Raw genomic sequence first — 14,751 nt, 5'->3', positions numbered from 1 at the left:
AGCCGGGATTGACATTGCCATCCCTTTCCTGGTCAGCCACACTGAAGGCATCTTTTCTCACCTGCTCACAACACCACCACCATGTTACTTATACGCTGCCATCTGACTGGGTTCCCTCCCTGGCCTTGTCATCGCCTCCCTCCCTGCTTGGCCAGATCCTTCAGATCCCAACACCAAAGCGACTCTCCTTCAGGAGAGGAAAGAGGCAGGAGAAGTACTTCTGCGAAGGCAAAGCTGCTGCAAAGACCCCACACCAGGGGTCAACAACCCTGTGGGGTCTGTGGGCACATTTGCAAACCAGGGAAACTGTTATGGGCACAAACACACACATGCTACAACCTTCCCCCCCCCATCAGCCAATAACCCCACCCGTCCCCAAAACCACACACGCCAAAAGCAGGCTAAAGTTGTCTATGGTGAAAAGAGGCTTCTTTCCATGGAGGGAGGGGCAGGGGGTGGGACCCTGCGGGCGCCATGCCCCAGGCCCTCAAGGGCAGCCCGTGGGGACGGGAACCAGGAGAAGAAGGAGAAGGAGAGTTTGGACTTGATATCCAGCCTTAAGGAGTCTCAAAGCGGCTCACATTCTCCTTTCCCTTCCTCCCCCACAACAAACACTCCGTGAGGTGAGTGGGGCTGAGAGACTTCAGAGAAGTGTGACTGGCCCAAGGTCACCCAGCAGCTGCATGTGGAGGAGCGGAGACGCGAACCCGGTTCCCCAGATTATGAGTCCACCGCTCTTAAGCACTACACCACAGCTTGGCAGCCAGTCTTCTGTGCAGGGGGCTCCTGGCATCTTCTCAGTCAAGGAAGAAAAGCCCTTCTATCCTCAGAGGTCCTGGGCTTGCAGACAGAGAAGCCTCACAAGGAGGACTCCAGAGAGCAAGGAAAGGCTCCGCTCCCTGTATAAAAAGGAAGCAACTAAACCATAAAGCCAATTACCATCTCATCTTCCTCGCCTTTGTTGACCAGCTTTTCCTCATTCTCCATGTTCAGCGTGACGGGATCAGACACCAGCGGACCTGCGCTGAGAAAGAGGGGAAAAGAAGCCTTTAAGAAACATATCACCGAGATTTGCGGAGCCTGCAGCCACTGCCGACACGTTCTCCCAGGACACACCCCACACCAAAGGGCGCACACCGAGCACAAGCACAGCTTCCCAAACTTTTCAGACATGAATCATTTCACGACACGGTAATTCAGTTTTACAAGCAAACCGGAGGTTAAACTAACCCCTTTCCAGACCCTGGAGGAGCACACTGCGGAAAGCTCTGTGCACAAGTGTGACACACTGCGGAAAGCTCTGTGCACAAGTCTGCTTAAGTGTCAGCTGCCAACTGCAGCCCCCACCCAGAAGGAAAACCATGGCAGGAGAACTGGAGGGTTATAGCTAGATCCCAACAGAACAGATGCAGCAGAATTTTAGCGTGAAACTCCTAAGCATACTTTGAATTCTGTGTGTTCTTGTAATGCTTTGCTCATGATACTTACAAGCATTTCTTCAAATATATCTATATCTATACATCTTTATCTATCTATCTATAGACATATATACCAAGAGGTGAAGTATTAGCCAGCGATGTTTCCAACGAGGCAAAGCAGCTCAAACTCTCCTCCTCTCCAACCCCCCAGAGCTGTTACACAAGAGTGGCCAGCATGTTCCTTCTTGACCCACACATGCCTTGACCACCCTGCTAACGCAGCAGAACCCTGACTCTCCACATTTTAATGCATGAGATCTTCAGCTGAGGGTTTCACAGGACTTTTCCTGTTTCTTGTCACCTGGATTCCAGCTCGCATAGCAAATTTCCCACCAACACCTCATTTAATCTTTCCACCTGTGGCAAACATTTCCTAAAACCTCTTGAATTATTTTCACGTCTGTCCATAAACGTTGCATAGCTCTGCATCCCCACTGCATGAGCAATCTTCGCAAGAGCATCCCAAGAGCCCTGGGGCTGGATCAAGCCCATGGCCCACCTAGGCCAGCATCCTGCTCTAACCGTGCGCGAAACCTGCAAGCGGGACTGAGCACAAGAGTCCTCTGCCCCTGACTAGGGAGCCAGAGCACAGCCACCAGGCCTGGAAGCCTCAGTCAGCCTTATCCTCCATGCATTTGCCAAAACATTTTTCCAGCCCCCTGAGACGGTGGTCCTGGGGGAGTGAATTCCAGAGTTTAACTATGCACCCCCATCACTAACCAGCTAACGCTAAGCAGCACAACACTTCCAGAAGAGCAGAAAGCTGTTCCCGGACAGAGGGGAATGAGGAACCTGCAGGCAGGGGCTGCTGTATTCTAATTTCTTGTATAGGGCCTCCTAATCTCAGGTGCTTTATAAGTAATAAAGTTATTAAGATCTTGAGACTGCCCTGAGAGACACTCAGCGAAATCCCTGTTCTCACTCCTCCCTCTGGAAACATCCCAAGAGCTCAGCTGGGCTCCACATATACTTGGAGCTGCAGGGGGGGGGGGGGAGACAGAGAGAGTTGCTTTCATACAGTTTTTCCACAACACATGCTGAATTTATATCTTACGAATTAGGAAGAAGCATTAGGAAGAACTTCCTGACAGTAAGAGCTGTTCGACAGTGGAATTTGCTGCCAAGGAGTGTGGTGGAGTCTCCTTCTTTGGAGGTCTTTAAGCAGAGGCTTGACAACCATATGTCAGGAGTGCTCTGATGGTGTTTCCTGCTTGGCAGGGGGTTGGAATCGATGGCCCTGGTGGTCTCTTCCAACTCTATGATTCTATGAATATATCAGACCAGCCACCATCAGTGCGCAGAAATCCCTGGAGTGACCACTTTCTGCAACACCACAAAACCAAGCTCAGAATATGTACAAAATGCTGAACAGGCCTAAGGCCACCCATACCTTCATTTTAGGCTACAACTTCCTCTCCTGCGAAAGACAAGAGTTTTCACAATGAAACCTGGCACAGCGTCCACAAGCTGATCCAAACGGCAAAAAATGCCTCCATGGGAAATAGCTGACTTCCTGTGCTTACTTACCTATGGCTGAGTGTTTTCAAGTGACCAAGGTGCCATCCCCTTGAAGGAAGCCTCCAGAGTTTAACTGTTAGCTTCAAAACAGTGAAGAGTTTCTTTGCAGGTGATGTTATAAAAGGGAGGGTGTACTATGTTCTATAGTCAACATGGGTTTTGCCTTTTGAGAGTGAAGTCATCTCGTAACCAGGCATTTGCACTGGAATCAAAGGGTCACACGGTCCTCTCTCCCCACCAGATGAAATAGCTCTATAAATCTTGCTGACTGCCCTAAATTTATGAAAGGGTTTTTTGCACAGGATGCGTGAGTTGCCGCCCTTTGGGCTCAAACGCTCCCCAGCCAAGGCAAATGTCCCTCTCTTCACTCGGCAAATCAAAGGCTTCAGATGCCTCAAGAATCAAGAGCGACATCAAAGTTTGCAGCCAGCTCAGAGAAGGGCACCAGAATCAACCCATTCCATCCCCGGGTATCTTTGCGTGTCCAGCGATGCCTTCCTGGGCAAACCTCACTGAGAACATCTGCAGGACTCACAGAGGCAAAACTGTTCGTGGGGCTGGCAGGAGAACATCTCCACTTCCGTTCCCAAGTTGCCCACAGCTCTTTGAACATCCCCACCCTCAGAAGTTCTTCAAGAGAATGAGAGCAAGGCCTCCAGAGGGGCACAAACTCCCAACCAGACGCCCTCCCCCCCGGCTGCCAAGGGTTCACCCACCAGCTATTCTGCACACAGCCACAGCTCGGCTGCTCCTTTTCCAGCACGGTCGAGGGGAGGCCACGGGACCGAGCAGCGGGGCTAGAAACTCAGATATATAACCTAATCCCCAATGACCTTAAACCCAGGTTGCAGTCACCACAGTGGAATGATGGAGTTGTTATTATTATTCATTTCATTTCAATAGCACTTTCTATTTTAAAGAAGAAGTCTCAAAGCGGTTTACAGCACATGAAAACATCAAGCCAAACAGTCCAGAAGACAACCATTCCAAAGCTTCGAGGGAAATTTCTCAGTGACTTTTGGCCTTCCCCAATTGCCAACCAGGCATCCAGAGACCTCCACTTGGGCACAGCAAGTGGTCCCGTGCCAGTCAGTAGACGTGCCTGGCATCTGGCTCATTTCTAACACTGGCTAGGAGAAAGAGGAGGAAAGGCTTTTGGAGCAAAGGGGCATCGTGAGCCCAAGAGGAGCCCGCATCTCTCACGGATGCCAGCCGCTCCAGGAGAGCAACAGCCACCGGTGCTGCAACCACACAAATGACAGGTAGCAGCAGCACTCCTGGCCTCATTCTGCACCCTGCGGAGGTCACCCCTAAAGCCAGCCAGAGAGCAGCAGCTCCACTGCATGGAGGACGGAGAATTCCCCAAGCAGCCTTCACCCACCTGGTGCCCCCAGCCAGAGATGCTCTGGGCTGCAGTTCCATCAGTCGCAGCCAGCACAGCTGTTTGCAAAGGCTGACAAGAGCATTAACGGAACAGAGAACGAAGAATATGAGTTCACCTGACCCTTAAAAGGGGAGAACCGGAAAAGGAAAGACAACACACTTAAGAACAGACAGAGGCTCCCACCTCAGGCCACACGAGGCCAACAGAACAATGTCCTCCTCCGGGATAAGTGCCAATTGAGCCTTATGAATCTAGAATGGCAAGAGGCGCCAGTGGGTGCAGGAGAACCCCAAGGTTTGCAGAAGGACAAAAGAATGCCCCCAAAGCGGCCCAAGAAGGCTGAGCCACAGATTTCTGGCTGACTGTCAGATGGGAAACAGAAAAGAAGGAATGGAATGAAGGAGGGCGCAGTTCACTGGCTGGCACAGGGAAGAGGGGAATTCCATAAGACAGTGACTTGTTGCCAGCCCTGCTTTGTCCCGTAACACGGAATGCCATTTCCCCAGATCCACTCAAAAGTAAGAGAACCGACAAGCTCCCAGCAGAGGACAAGTGAGAAAGCAACGAGAAAGCTAAAAATCATCATCATCATCACCATCTGGTAGAGAAAGGAGAGAAAATACTTGGAAATTAATAATACTTCAATCCCCTCCTGAAATAACGTTACACTTGCCTCATAAACAACAGGGCTTCACCGCTGAGTATTCTTAAATAGTGCACCAACTTTTGAAATTGTGAACTTGAAAGGCTGAAGGGGAGAAATGAAAACAAAGTTTCCCTGTAAGCTTGAGCTCTGGAAAAAAACAGTCCACCCCCAAAAACGAAGACAATCCCACCATCTCTTGGACCTCAGCAACCCAGGAGCTGCCGGTGGCCAACAGCCAGGCCCGTTGCACAACAAGGCGGGAGAAACCTCACGAGACCTTCAGGGTGAAGCAAGAGCACAATGCCACCCCCACTGCTTCCGGGTCTAGAAGACACAACACACACCTGGCTGCCTCTCTTGGCACCAGCAGGGCCCTTCCTCTCTTGGGCGGCAGCATCCGGACAGCACCTGCCAGGGAGAAGATGGGCCAGAGGCAGGCAGGCAGGCAGGCTGCGCCTCGCTGGACCAGCAGCCAGAGGAGACAGGACTGGCCTCGCTGGAGCTGCAGCTGCTTTTATCAGTGGGGCTTGTGTGAAGCCCTTCTTAACAGCCAGCCCCCTATCTACAAGGGAAGCCCCGCCAATGAACTATTTTGTCTCAACCCTTAAATAAGAAAGCATCCAGAGGGCAGCTTCGGCTGCCTTATCAAGAGCGCTTTTGGCACCCCTCGCCCTGGAGGGTTGTTTGGAAAAAGGAAAACATCCCCCACAACAATTGCAAGGCGGGCTGGGGCTGGGGTGGAGGACGTGTCTGCGGCCCCCAGACGGACGGCGCAGCCCCCTCTATTCAAAGTGCCCTAACGGCCCGCGAGGGGCCAAGCCCCCGGCCCCGGCACAAGGCACATTCGCCCCGATGTTATCTCCATCGCCAAAAGCATTGAGGATATTATGCAGCCGACCAAACCCTTCCTCGCTCACACAATGGGCAGCTTTGTGCTCGGAACCGGAGTAAACACACAATGCAAGACGCAAAAATGGTGAAACGGGCGCCAGCACTTTGCAGATGAAGTCAGCCTGACTGTCCGTTATCATTTGCTCTGTGGAATAAATATGAAGCCCCGCACGGTCAGTGCTGGAGAACCAACCCTCCTGGAAGAGGCCAAGAGTCAACGGCGGCAAGGAACTTGAACCGAGGGCCTGGACTCGTGACTTTCAAGAGAAAGAAGAGAGCCGCGAGGATTCCAGGGGCTCCATCTGCAATATCTCTAGAATTCACAATCTTTCTAGACCTCACTGTTACGGGGAGTCACATAAAGAGGGACGTGATACAAGCACATTAAGAAAGAAGAGTCAGACGCAAGGAGGCCCAACTGGTCCAGCGCTGCATCTCCCACCACAACCAGCCAGAAGCCAAGGCCACAGCAAGGACACACATCTGAACAACAGCTCCATCCTGCTCACACTCCCCAGAAAGCGGCTCTGGAGCAGGGGGTCAGGTGGAGTCGTCATAACTGGCAGTCCTGGATAGCCTCTTCCTCCTCCTTCATGAACTTGTCTAAACTTCTGCGAAAGCCGCTTCAACGTTAGTGTACATCATCACACTTCTTGGTAGTTCAGCTACGTGCTATATTTATTTACTTAAAACATTTCTAATGGCTTTGTGTCTCTAAGGGGTATACAGCGTAAAAGTTGGAAGCATCACCAATAAAACAAAAAGACAACACAAAACCAGTAAAGAAGTTGTGCAAAAGCACAGAGAAACAGGAATTCGGGGAATTCCTACAGATTAAAACAGGGCCTGGGGGGAAACAGCTGTCTCTACAAGGCACTTGAAGGGGAAGAGAAAGGAAAATGAGCAATAGCACAAAATGCCCCTTTTGGGGTCACCACCATGTGACCTTTCATGGGGTGCAGTACTGCAAGCAGACTCTCCCCAGGTGATCTAAGTGATCTTGCAGGTCCTGTGCATGAATGAGTCCGTTCTTTTGAATCCTCCCCACATTCAGCTTCACTGAATGACACACCAAGTGGGTTATTATAACACAAGAAGCAGACTTCTCCCCCCCACACACAAACCCAATTTTTACACCTGTCCTCCCCAGCTCACCACTAGCCTGAACCACCACCTGCTTCAGTTCCTCAGACTCCCCTCCTGCAAAAGCAAGTTCACAACTGGGAGCTGCCCTTTATCTTCTGCTGTGAAGACAGACGCAGCTTTTCTACAATCTCCTTATCCTCCTTGAGCAGCCACTGGCTCCCTGGTCAGATCCCTTTCAGGTGGTCAACTCCATCGCCTGGTCAAGAGGAGGAAAGAGCATCAAGAGTCCAGCCCGGATTAACTCCATAAGCACCTTTTCTGCTACTGCAGTCAGCCAGCCAAACAACTAGAACCGTTTGGGGATGAGTTGAAATATGGCCTGGATCTTCGGTTCTGCTTTTCAACAGCCAGTTTGGCTCCAAGCTCCCTGAACACCACTAAAAGTTTCATCCATGTGCAAGTCATGCTCCAACGCAGCATTGCTCCGCTCACAGAAGTGACGCGGGGCCACCAAGGGAGATGGCCTTTCTGAAACACCCCATGGGGCTTGCCGCAGGATGCCACCCCCCCCTTTACCCGGCTGGTGCCTCTCTCCTCCTCCTCCCTCGTTCTGCTATGCTAGCTGTTGGCCCAAAAGGCTTTGTCCATCTCGCTGTGTAATAACAGATATTATTCTTCCTGCGGTTCTTCTCCGAAAAGAACGCTCCAGGAGGAACCAACGGCTCCACCTCCACCCAGAGTGCTGGAAGGCACGGGGACAAACCCCCTGGGAAGACGCGTGGCCACCTGAGCAGGCATCTGCCCAGGTCGTCAGGAGGCCTCGTGATGCTGAGAGTGCAGGAACGAGGGGAAAGGGTGGTGGACCTTTCCGGTTTAAGCAGATCACCCAACTGATGCCTCCAGGTGCTGCTATTCGGGATTTCTGCTTTGCCCGAAATGTCAAATATTGATCCTATACAGTATATACAAAGAGACTACTGAATTTCCACCCAAGCACGTCTCTGAAAAGTTATTATTTGTACCTGCGAACAAAGATTAATTCCAGTGCCCTTTGAAGAGGCTCCTGTGGACAGAAGGTGCAAAGCAGCTCATGCCTGGGGCAAGTGACCTCCCAGTGCCTTGGACTCCTCCAGCTGGAGTCTAGCTAGCCAAATTGGAGGTGCTGCCACTGCTGCTCCCAGCCTGGGCTTCCAGCCCCCATCCCGCCCCCACCCCAGTCCAACTTTATACTCCCTGATTCTCTGCCTTGCCTTGGTACAGACAAGCCCCCCACCCTCCACCCAAGAAACTACTTCTGCTGCTAGAATGGCTCAGTTGCTGAACAGCAAACAAAGCTTCACACTTTACTCCACTAACAAACCTGGTACAATAAGCATGAGATCACTGCTCAGTGAATACCTGGAAATCTTGCAAGCATACCAGATCGGTTCAACAAAGCCCTCCTCTCAATGCCCATTTTATCACTTCCCATCTTGGGCTTTCTGGTATAATGCGGGCTTTTGTTTCAGAGTTTAGGCTTAAGGAAGACCATTGTATCTAGCAAGCACCAAACCAAAATGGTATTTACATTCGTAAAAAGTGGATTCTTTACATAAATATATGTTCTGTTGCGAAAAGCATGCCGCATTTGGTGGTTGACCGAGCTAGATTTGAAAGCAAAGATTGTAACAATCCCAGGAACTGTTGGTGCCTAGATCTGTGATCCTTGGTCACGCGTTACGGCTGCAGTCCAGCAGACACTTGGGAGCAAGTCCTCGTTGGACTTGGCAGGGCTCACTTCTAACTCACTTCTGACGGGCACACCAAGAAAAAACACACACACACAGATTTTGAGTGGACCCTTTTCCGCACAATGACACACCCAAGGATGGAATTGCTCATGTGCGAAGGAGACTCTCTTTGCTTACTGCTGAAGGGTTGACTCGACAGCCCCGGCAGGCCCCCAAAACCTAACAGGGTGTCCTCACCATGTTTTCCCACGCAAATTATAACTACAGCATAATGCCCCTTTCTACTTACACACCAGGGAGCCACGGAAGGGTCCTCTGCACCATCTGCTAGCCACATGCGACCCACAGGCGCACCAGCGCTTGCCTTGCTGACCTGTGCAACAGCCGCCTTGCTGGACGGACCCAGGAGGTCCATCCTGCCCCAGATCCAACTCCAGCAAGCAGATGCCCCCGGAAGCTCTTATTCAGGAGTGTTGCCATGTCCTCTTCTGGCAGGCATCACATCACGGCATACACTAGGCCAGACGTCCCTCCTCTTCCACAAATCTGTCTGGTCCTTTTTAAAAAGAAAGCCGCTTGCGGTCCAGAGCTGTGAATGCTCCACAGGAAGGCAACCCAAACTTTTGCACTCAGCCCACACTTTTAAGGTAAAGGTAAAGGAACCCCTGACCATTAGGTCCAGTCGTGGCCGACTCTGGGGTTGCGGCGCTCATCTCGCTTTACTGGCCGAGGGAGCCGGCGTACAGCTTCCGGGTCATGTGGCCAGGATGACTAAGCTGCTTCTGGTGAACCAGAGCAGCGCACAGAAACGCCGTTTACCCTCCCGCCAGAGCGGTACCTATTTATCTTCTTGCACTTTGACGTCCTATCGAACTGCTAGGTTGGCAGGAGCAGGGACCGAGCAACAGGACCTTCTGATCGGCAAGTCCTAGGCTCTGTGGTTTAGACCACAGCGCCACCGCGTCCCTCAGCCCGCACTTTACCCCTGGTTATTCCTGGGCAGGTTCAACTCAAGGCCAAGCAGCACTTAGCGCTTGTGAGTCACAGAAATCCAGTAAACTTTGATCGGCTTCAGAAGTTATTTAATAACTTGACCCCCACCCTGAGAACTAGCAGGTCTTTTAGCAACAGGGAGGAACTTCTCACAGAGCCTAATGGAATGCCCCTGCTCCCAGTATGTCATCACTCCCTCTGCATTTTGCCATTCCTTGTAAATTTAACTCCTATAATGAGGAAAATCTCCAGGGAGTTTGGCAAGGATCTGCAAGCTCCCAGTAGAGCCCGTTGGACAGGATCCCAGCGGCCGCCCCTAACAACCACCTCTAATTGCTGCAAGTGCATTTTGGCAGAAAGCAAACGAAAAGGAAAGCCCTGTGCCATCGTGCATGCGCAAAGAAGGCTGGTGGGAGGGTGGGAGCCAGGGGAGGGACGCTTCTCTTGTGGGGACTCAAGAGCTCACCTAGACCAGCCGTGTGCTCAGGAACACAATTCCCAAGATCCTGAAGCCTCTCTCCCCCAGCCTCTGAAAGGGTTAAGGAAGAGATTCCAAAGCCTCTCTGAGCAGCTTTTTCCACAGCGGCTGCTTGGGGGGCTGGCGCTGAGACAACCACCCAAGGCGTACATGCGAAGCTGCGAGGAATCTTGGTATTCTATCCAAACTGCACCTCCATCGACGGAAACATTTTATATATGTACAAAATCATTTATTCTGCCACCTTTTTGAACAGGGCCTGCCGGAGGCAGCTCACAGTGTCATAAAGAGCAAAATAAACACACCATACTTCTGAAATCTCTTGCAAATCAACACAGGCAGATACATTGACAATCTGACTCAGTACTGCCTACACTGACTGGTAGCGGCTCTCTAGGATTTCAGCCAGGGAGCCTTTTCCCAGCCCTGCCTGGGGATGCTGCCACTGGGGCCTGACCACTGGACCTTTCGTGTGCAAGGTGGGGGAACTTCCCCTTTGCGACCCACTGCAAACACTCTGCAAATAAAGCAGCTCAAACACGCGTTGACCAAGACCTCAGATTCTGGTCAAGGTTCTTGCGCAGCCCGGCTACAGAATCCTTTGGGGCGAGAGGCTGGCAATGGGTGCCCTTGGCTCTTGTGGGTGATGGGAGCAGACAGAACCTCCCTAAGGGAAGGGCCACTTCCTGAAACCACAGGAAGGATCCTAGTAAGACCCCCTCCAGCAATGGGGGGAAACAGAATTGCTCTGGATGGATCTCAGTGAATTCTGGTTGTCTGGTGCCAAACAGGCCGCTTTAGGTCAGTGATCAAGCCTGTTGTCGCAGCCCGGGCACAAGTGTTCCTGGATGAAACAGAGTATTTGATGCCCACCTTGGTTCTGGAAGTGTCCTCTTCATTAGCGGCGCCAACCTCTGGTGGCACCCGGGTTGTGGAAGACCCTCTTTGGGGAGACCTGCTAGGTTCCTCAGCTGCCCAGCTAAACACAAGGAGAGAAGGAAACAGCCTTCTTTCTATATTGGTCCGGCTACCTCTGAGATGCCTAGATTTTCAGCCGGGGGTCTCCCCACGCCATACCGGGGAGCCTGGCGCCCTTCACACCTTGAGGAGGGAGGAGCTCTGCCCCTGAGCTACTGCCCTTCCCCCTGAAGCCAAGGGGGGAGAGAAATATGTCACTCAGAGGTGTGGCTGGATTCCCAACTCCCAGCCAGGGTGGTCAATGGTTAGGGATGATGGGAGCTGCCCTCTGGCCATGTCTGAAGGGCCACCACAGTTCCCCTCTCCATGCAGGCCCTTCAAGGAGACCAGCAGCAACAACTCTGGGCTCTCTACCCAGATGCTTTTAGCCACTGGTGCTCCCACATCTCACCATCACGCAGTTTAATTGCAATTTCACTGTGCACACTCTGCATACGAAGATCTCTGAGTTCCCCACACGGCAAGATCTAGGGAAAGCAGCAGATCTGTGCCAGCTAAGTTGTGCCATGTTGTATATCGTTCTGTGCCCAGGGGGCCAACACACTAGAGCAGGGCTAGCTCGCTAAACATCCCCTCAAAAGACTCTCCGGCGGGACCCCTCCCGGGTTCTCCATCCAAATATCTATCTATGAATTCATTTTTCTGGCACCTGCGCAATCCCCTAAAAACCCCCACGTTCAGCTGCTGGTCTGCTGCACTTGAAGGCGAGTACAGGAGAGGAGGCCAGGTATCTGGAGCACGCAGCCATCTTCTGATCCGGCCTCCAGCTCGATTTCCTGGCCTGCTCGGGCACGTGGGGCAAAGGGAAACCCCGCGGGAAGCCGAGTCGGAGAGCCCGAGGGGCGCCGGGGAGCCGAGCCGCTTCCCCGCCTCCTTCTCCGGGGGCTCGGAAGGCCGCCATCGAGGAGACGGAGGGAAGGAAGCGGCGGCGGCGGCGGCGTCCGAACTGGGGTCCCCCCCTCCCCGAGTGGGGCCACGTGCGAGACAGGCGCCCGGACGGGCTGGGAGGGAAGCCCCGGCCCCCAGGACGGAGAAGGCGGCCCCCTGGGACCCCCGCCCGGCCTCCCCCGCCCGCCCCGCGACACCCACCTGCGGCCTCCGCCCGGAGGGGACCCAGGCGCCTCCACGTGTCAGCCGCTTCCCACGCGACGCCCGGCCGGGTCCCTCTGCGCAGGCGCCGCCGCCGCCGCCGCCGCGTCCCTGCCGGGCCTCCTCCGCCTCCTCTCCCGGCTCCCCTTCGGCGACGGACGGACGGAGGGACCGGCCGGGCGGGGGGGAAGGGGGGGTCGCCTCAGCTCTCCGCCTGCCTGCGCCCCCGGCCGCCGGAAGCGCCTCACCCCGCCGCGCCGGATGCGACGTCGCCCCGCCCCGCCCACTTCCGCTCGCCAGCCGGCTGCGGGTCGCTGTTGCCCGGCAACGCCCGCGCCCGAAGGGAGCCCGGGAGGCATCCAGTCGGGCCCGCGCAAGGGGGGGGCGACTGGACTGTGTGTGTGTGTGTGTGTGTGTGTGTATAAATATATATATAGAGAGAGAGAGAGAGAGAGAGAGAGAGAGAGAAGTGATGTGTGGAAATGAGAGCTGGACCATCAAGAAGGCTGGTCGCCGAAGAATGGATGCTTTTGAATTAAGGTGTTGGAGGAGACTCTTGAGAGTCCCATGGACTGCAAGAAGATCAGACCTCTCCATTCTGAAGGAAATGAGCCCTGAGTGCTCACTGGAAGGACAGATCCTGAAGCTGAGGCTCCAAGACTTTGGCCGCCTCATGAGAAGAGAAGACTCCCAGGAAAAGACCCTGATGTTGGGAAAGATGGAGGGCACAAGGAGAAGGGGACACAGAGGATGAGATGGCGGGACAGTGTTCTCGAAGCTACCAGCATGAGTTTGACCAAACTGCGGGAGGCAGTGGAAGACAGGAGTGCCTGGCGTGCTCTGGTCCAGGGGGTCACGAAGAGGCGGACACAACTAAACGACTAAACAACTATATATATATATATATATATATATATATATATATACACACACACACACACACATACACACACAAAAAATATATATGTCTGTGTGTGTATATATATGTGTGTGTGCGCGCACACAAAAACACACATACACAGTGGTACCTTGTTTTGCGACCAGGATCCGTTCTGGAGCCCCAGCCGCTAACTGAAAAGGATGCAGGGCAAAGTGCCACATCTGTGCACACACACGGAGCAGTTTGTGCTTCTGTGCATGCATGAGTAGCAAACCCAGAAGTAACCCGTTCTGGTACTTCCGGGTTTGCCCCGGACGTTCGCCGGAATGGATGCTAGACGAGGCAGATGTTCGTGGTGGTATTACTCTGTGTGTGTGTGTGTGTGTGTGTATGTAATTTCTATTAATTTTTCTAAAAATAATAAGAAAATTGTCCAGTAGCACCATAGAGACCAACTAAGTTTGTTCGGGGTACAGTGGTACCTCTGAAACAAACGCAACCCGCATCTGCGCACACACGGGTTGCAATTCGCCGCTTTTGCACTTGCGTGTGACATCATTTTGCACGTCTGCACATGCACGAGTGGTGAAACCCAAAAGTAACCCTTTTCGGTACTTCTGGGTCACCGTGGGACGCAACCTGAAAACGCATAGTCTGAAGCAAACGTAACATGAGGTATGACTGTATAAGCTTTCAGATGAGGAAGTGTGCGTGCACACAAAAGCTTATACCCAGAACAAACTTAGTTGGTCTCTAAGGTGCTACTGGACAATTTTCTTATTTTTTTATTCATTTCAACTGCGTCAGACCAACACAACCACCTACCTCAATTAAATTTTCTGTTTTACAGCTTAAGTACTCCTTTTTACATCCTTAAGATGCCTCCACACAACCGCAGCTTCTCCACACAAACCAGGAAGTGGCTTCTCCAGACAACAGGCGGCCTCTCCCGCGAAGGCTGCCACCTCCTGCGTGAATCAGACACTGTCTGGCAGTTGGGGGCACATGCGCCCTGTCTGTTGCCCTCCCCAGGACCCTGGCAACCCACGCTATGCCACTGCCCCACAGGCTTCAACAAGTTGCTGCCACCCCAGTATTGGCCTACTGATGCCCTGGAGGGCTTGGAAGGGCCATGAGACAAACTCCCCGAGGAGGAAGAGGTGGCAGCTCTCAGCCGTGAGCCAGTGCATCCTCCATGTTCAGGAACGGCCTGTCCCTCTGCACACCATCCATGTGCGGGGCAAGCGCTGTGGCCTCGTCTGCCTTGTAGGCTCCCTGGAAGCGTCAGGCTGGGGGCTGGAGGCGATGGGCTGCCCAGCTGGGTGGACCTGCCTTGGTCTGATCCCACGCGGGTTCCCTGTGCTCTCCAAACATGGAACTCCATGTGCAGCATCTGGTGAAGATTTGGGACGCCTGGTGGGAATCTTGGAAACGGGACAATGGGCTGGGAGGGCCTGCTGTGGTCTGACCCAGAAGAACGGACTGTCCTTGTGCTAAGCAGGTCACATAAACAGGTCCTTGCATAAGCAGTTTTATGCAGCAGATAAAAGGGATCACGGAATGCTTCCTTTCTCGCTGGCACAACGGCAACCATGGTACG

The 14,751-nt window shown here is 53.1% G+C and overlaps 1 protein-coding gene across 4 annotated transcripts in view; it reads right to left on the bottom strand.

The window, feature by feature from the left end:
* Window positions 1-12,402, bottom strand: part of ATP13A3 (ATPase 13A3) — a 50,268-nt gene extending 37,866 nt beyond the window's left edge. Inside the window, exons 1-2 of one of the 4 annotated variants that reach the window (XM_081007382.1) lie at window positions 12,272-12,402; window positions 940-1,019 (exon numbers count right to left, since the gene is read on the bottom strand). In XM_081007382.1, the coding sequence (XP_080863508.1) occupies window positions 940-987 (48 nt within the window). In that variant the 5' untranslated portion in view covers window positions 988-1,019; window positions 12,272-12,402. Of the gene's footprint in view, window positions 1-939; window positions 1,025-5,370; window positions 5,439-9,022; window positions 9,073-12,271 lie in introns of those variants that run through there. The other 3 variants (XM_081007381.1, XM_081007380.1, XM_081007379.1) reach the window with 3 other exon arrangements.
* Between the last annotated feature and the right edge of the window lie 2,349 nt (window positions 12,403-14,751).

The sequence above is a fragment of the Podarcis pityusensis genome (genome assembly GCF_964106645.2).
Source record: "Podarcis pityusensis genome assembly, chromosome: 5".
Classification (NCBI taxonomy): Eukaryota; Metazoa; Chordata; class Lepidosauria; order Squamata; family Lacertidae; genus Podarcis; species Podarcis pityusensis.
The sequence above is the reverse complement of the archived record's forward strand: the minus strand, read 5'-3'. Positions and strand labels throughout refer to the sequence as shown.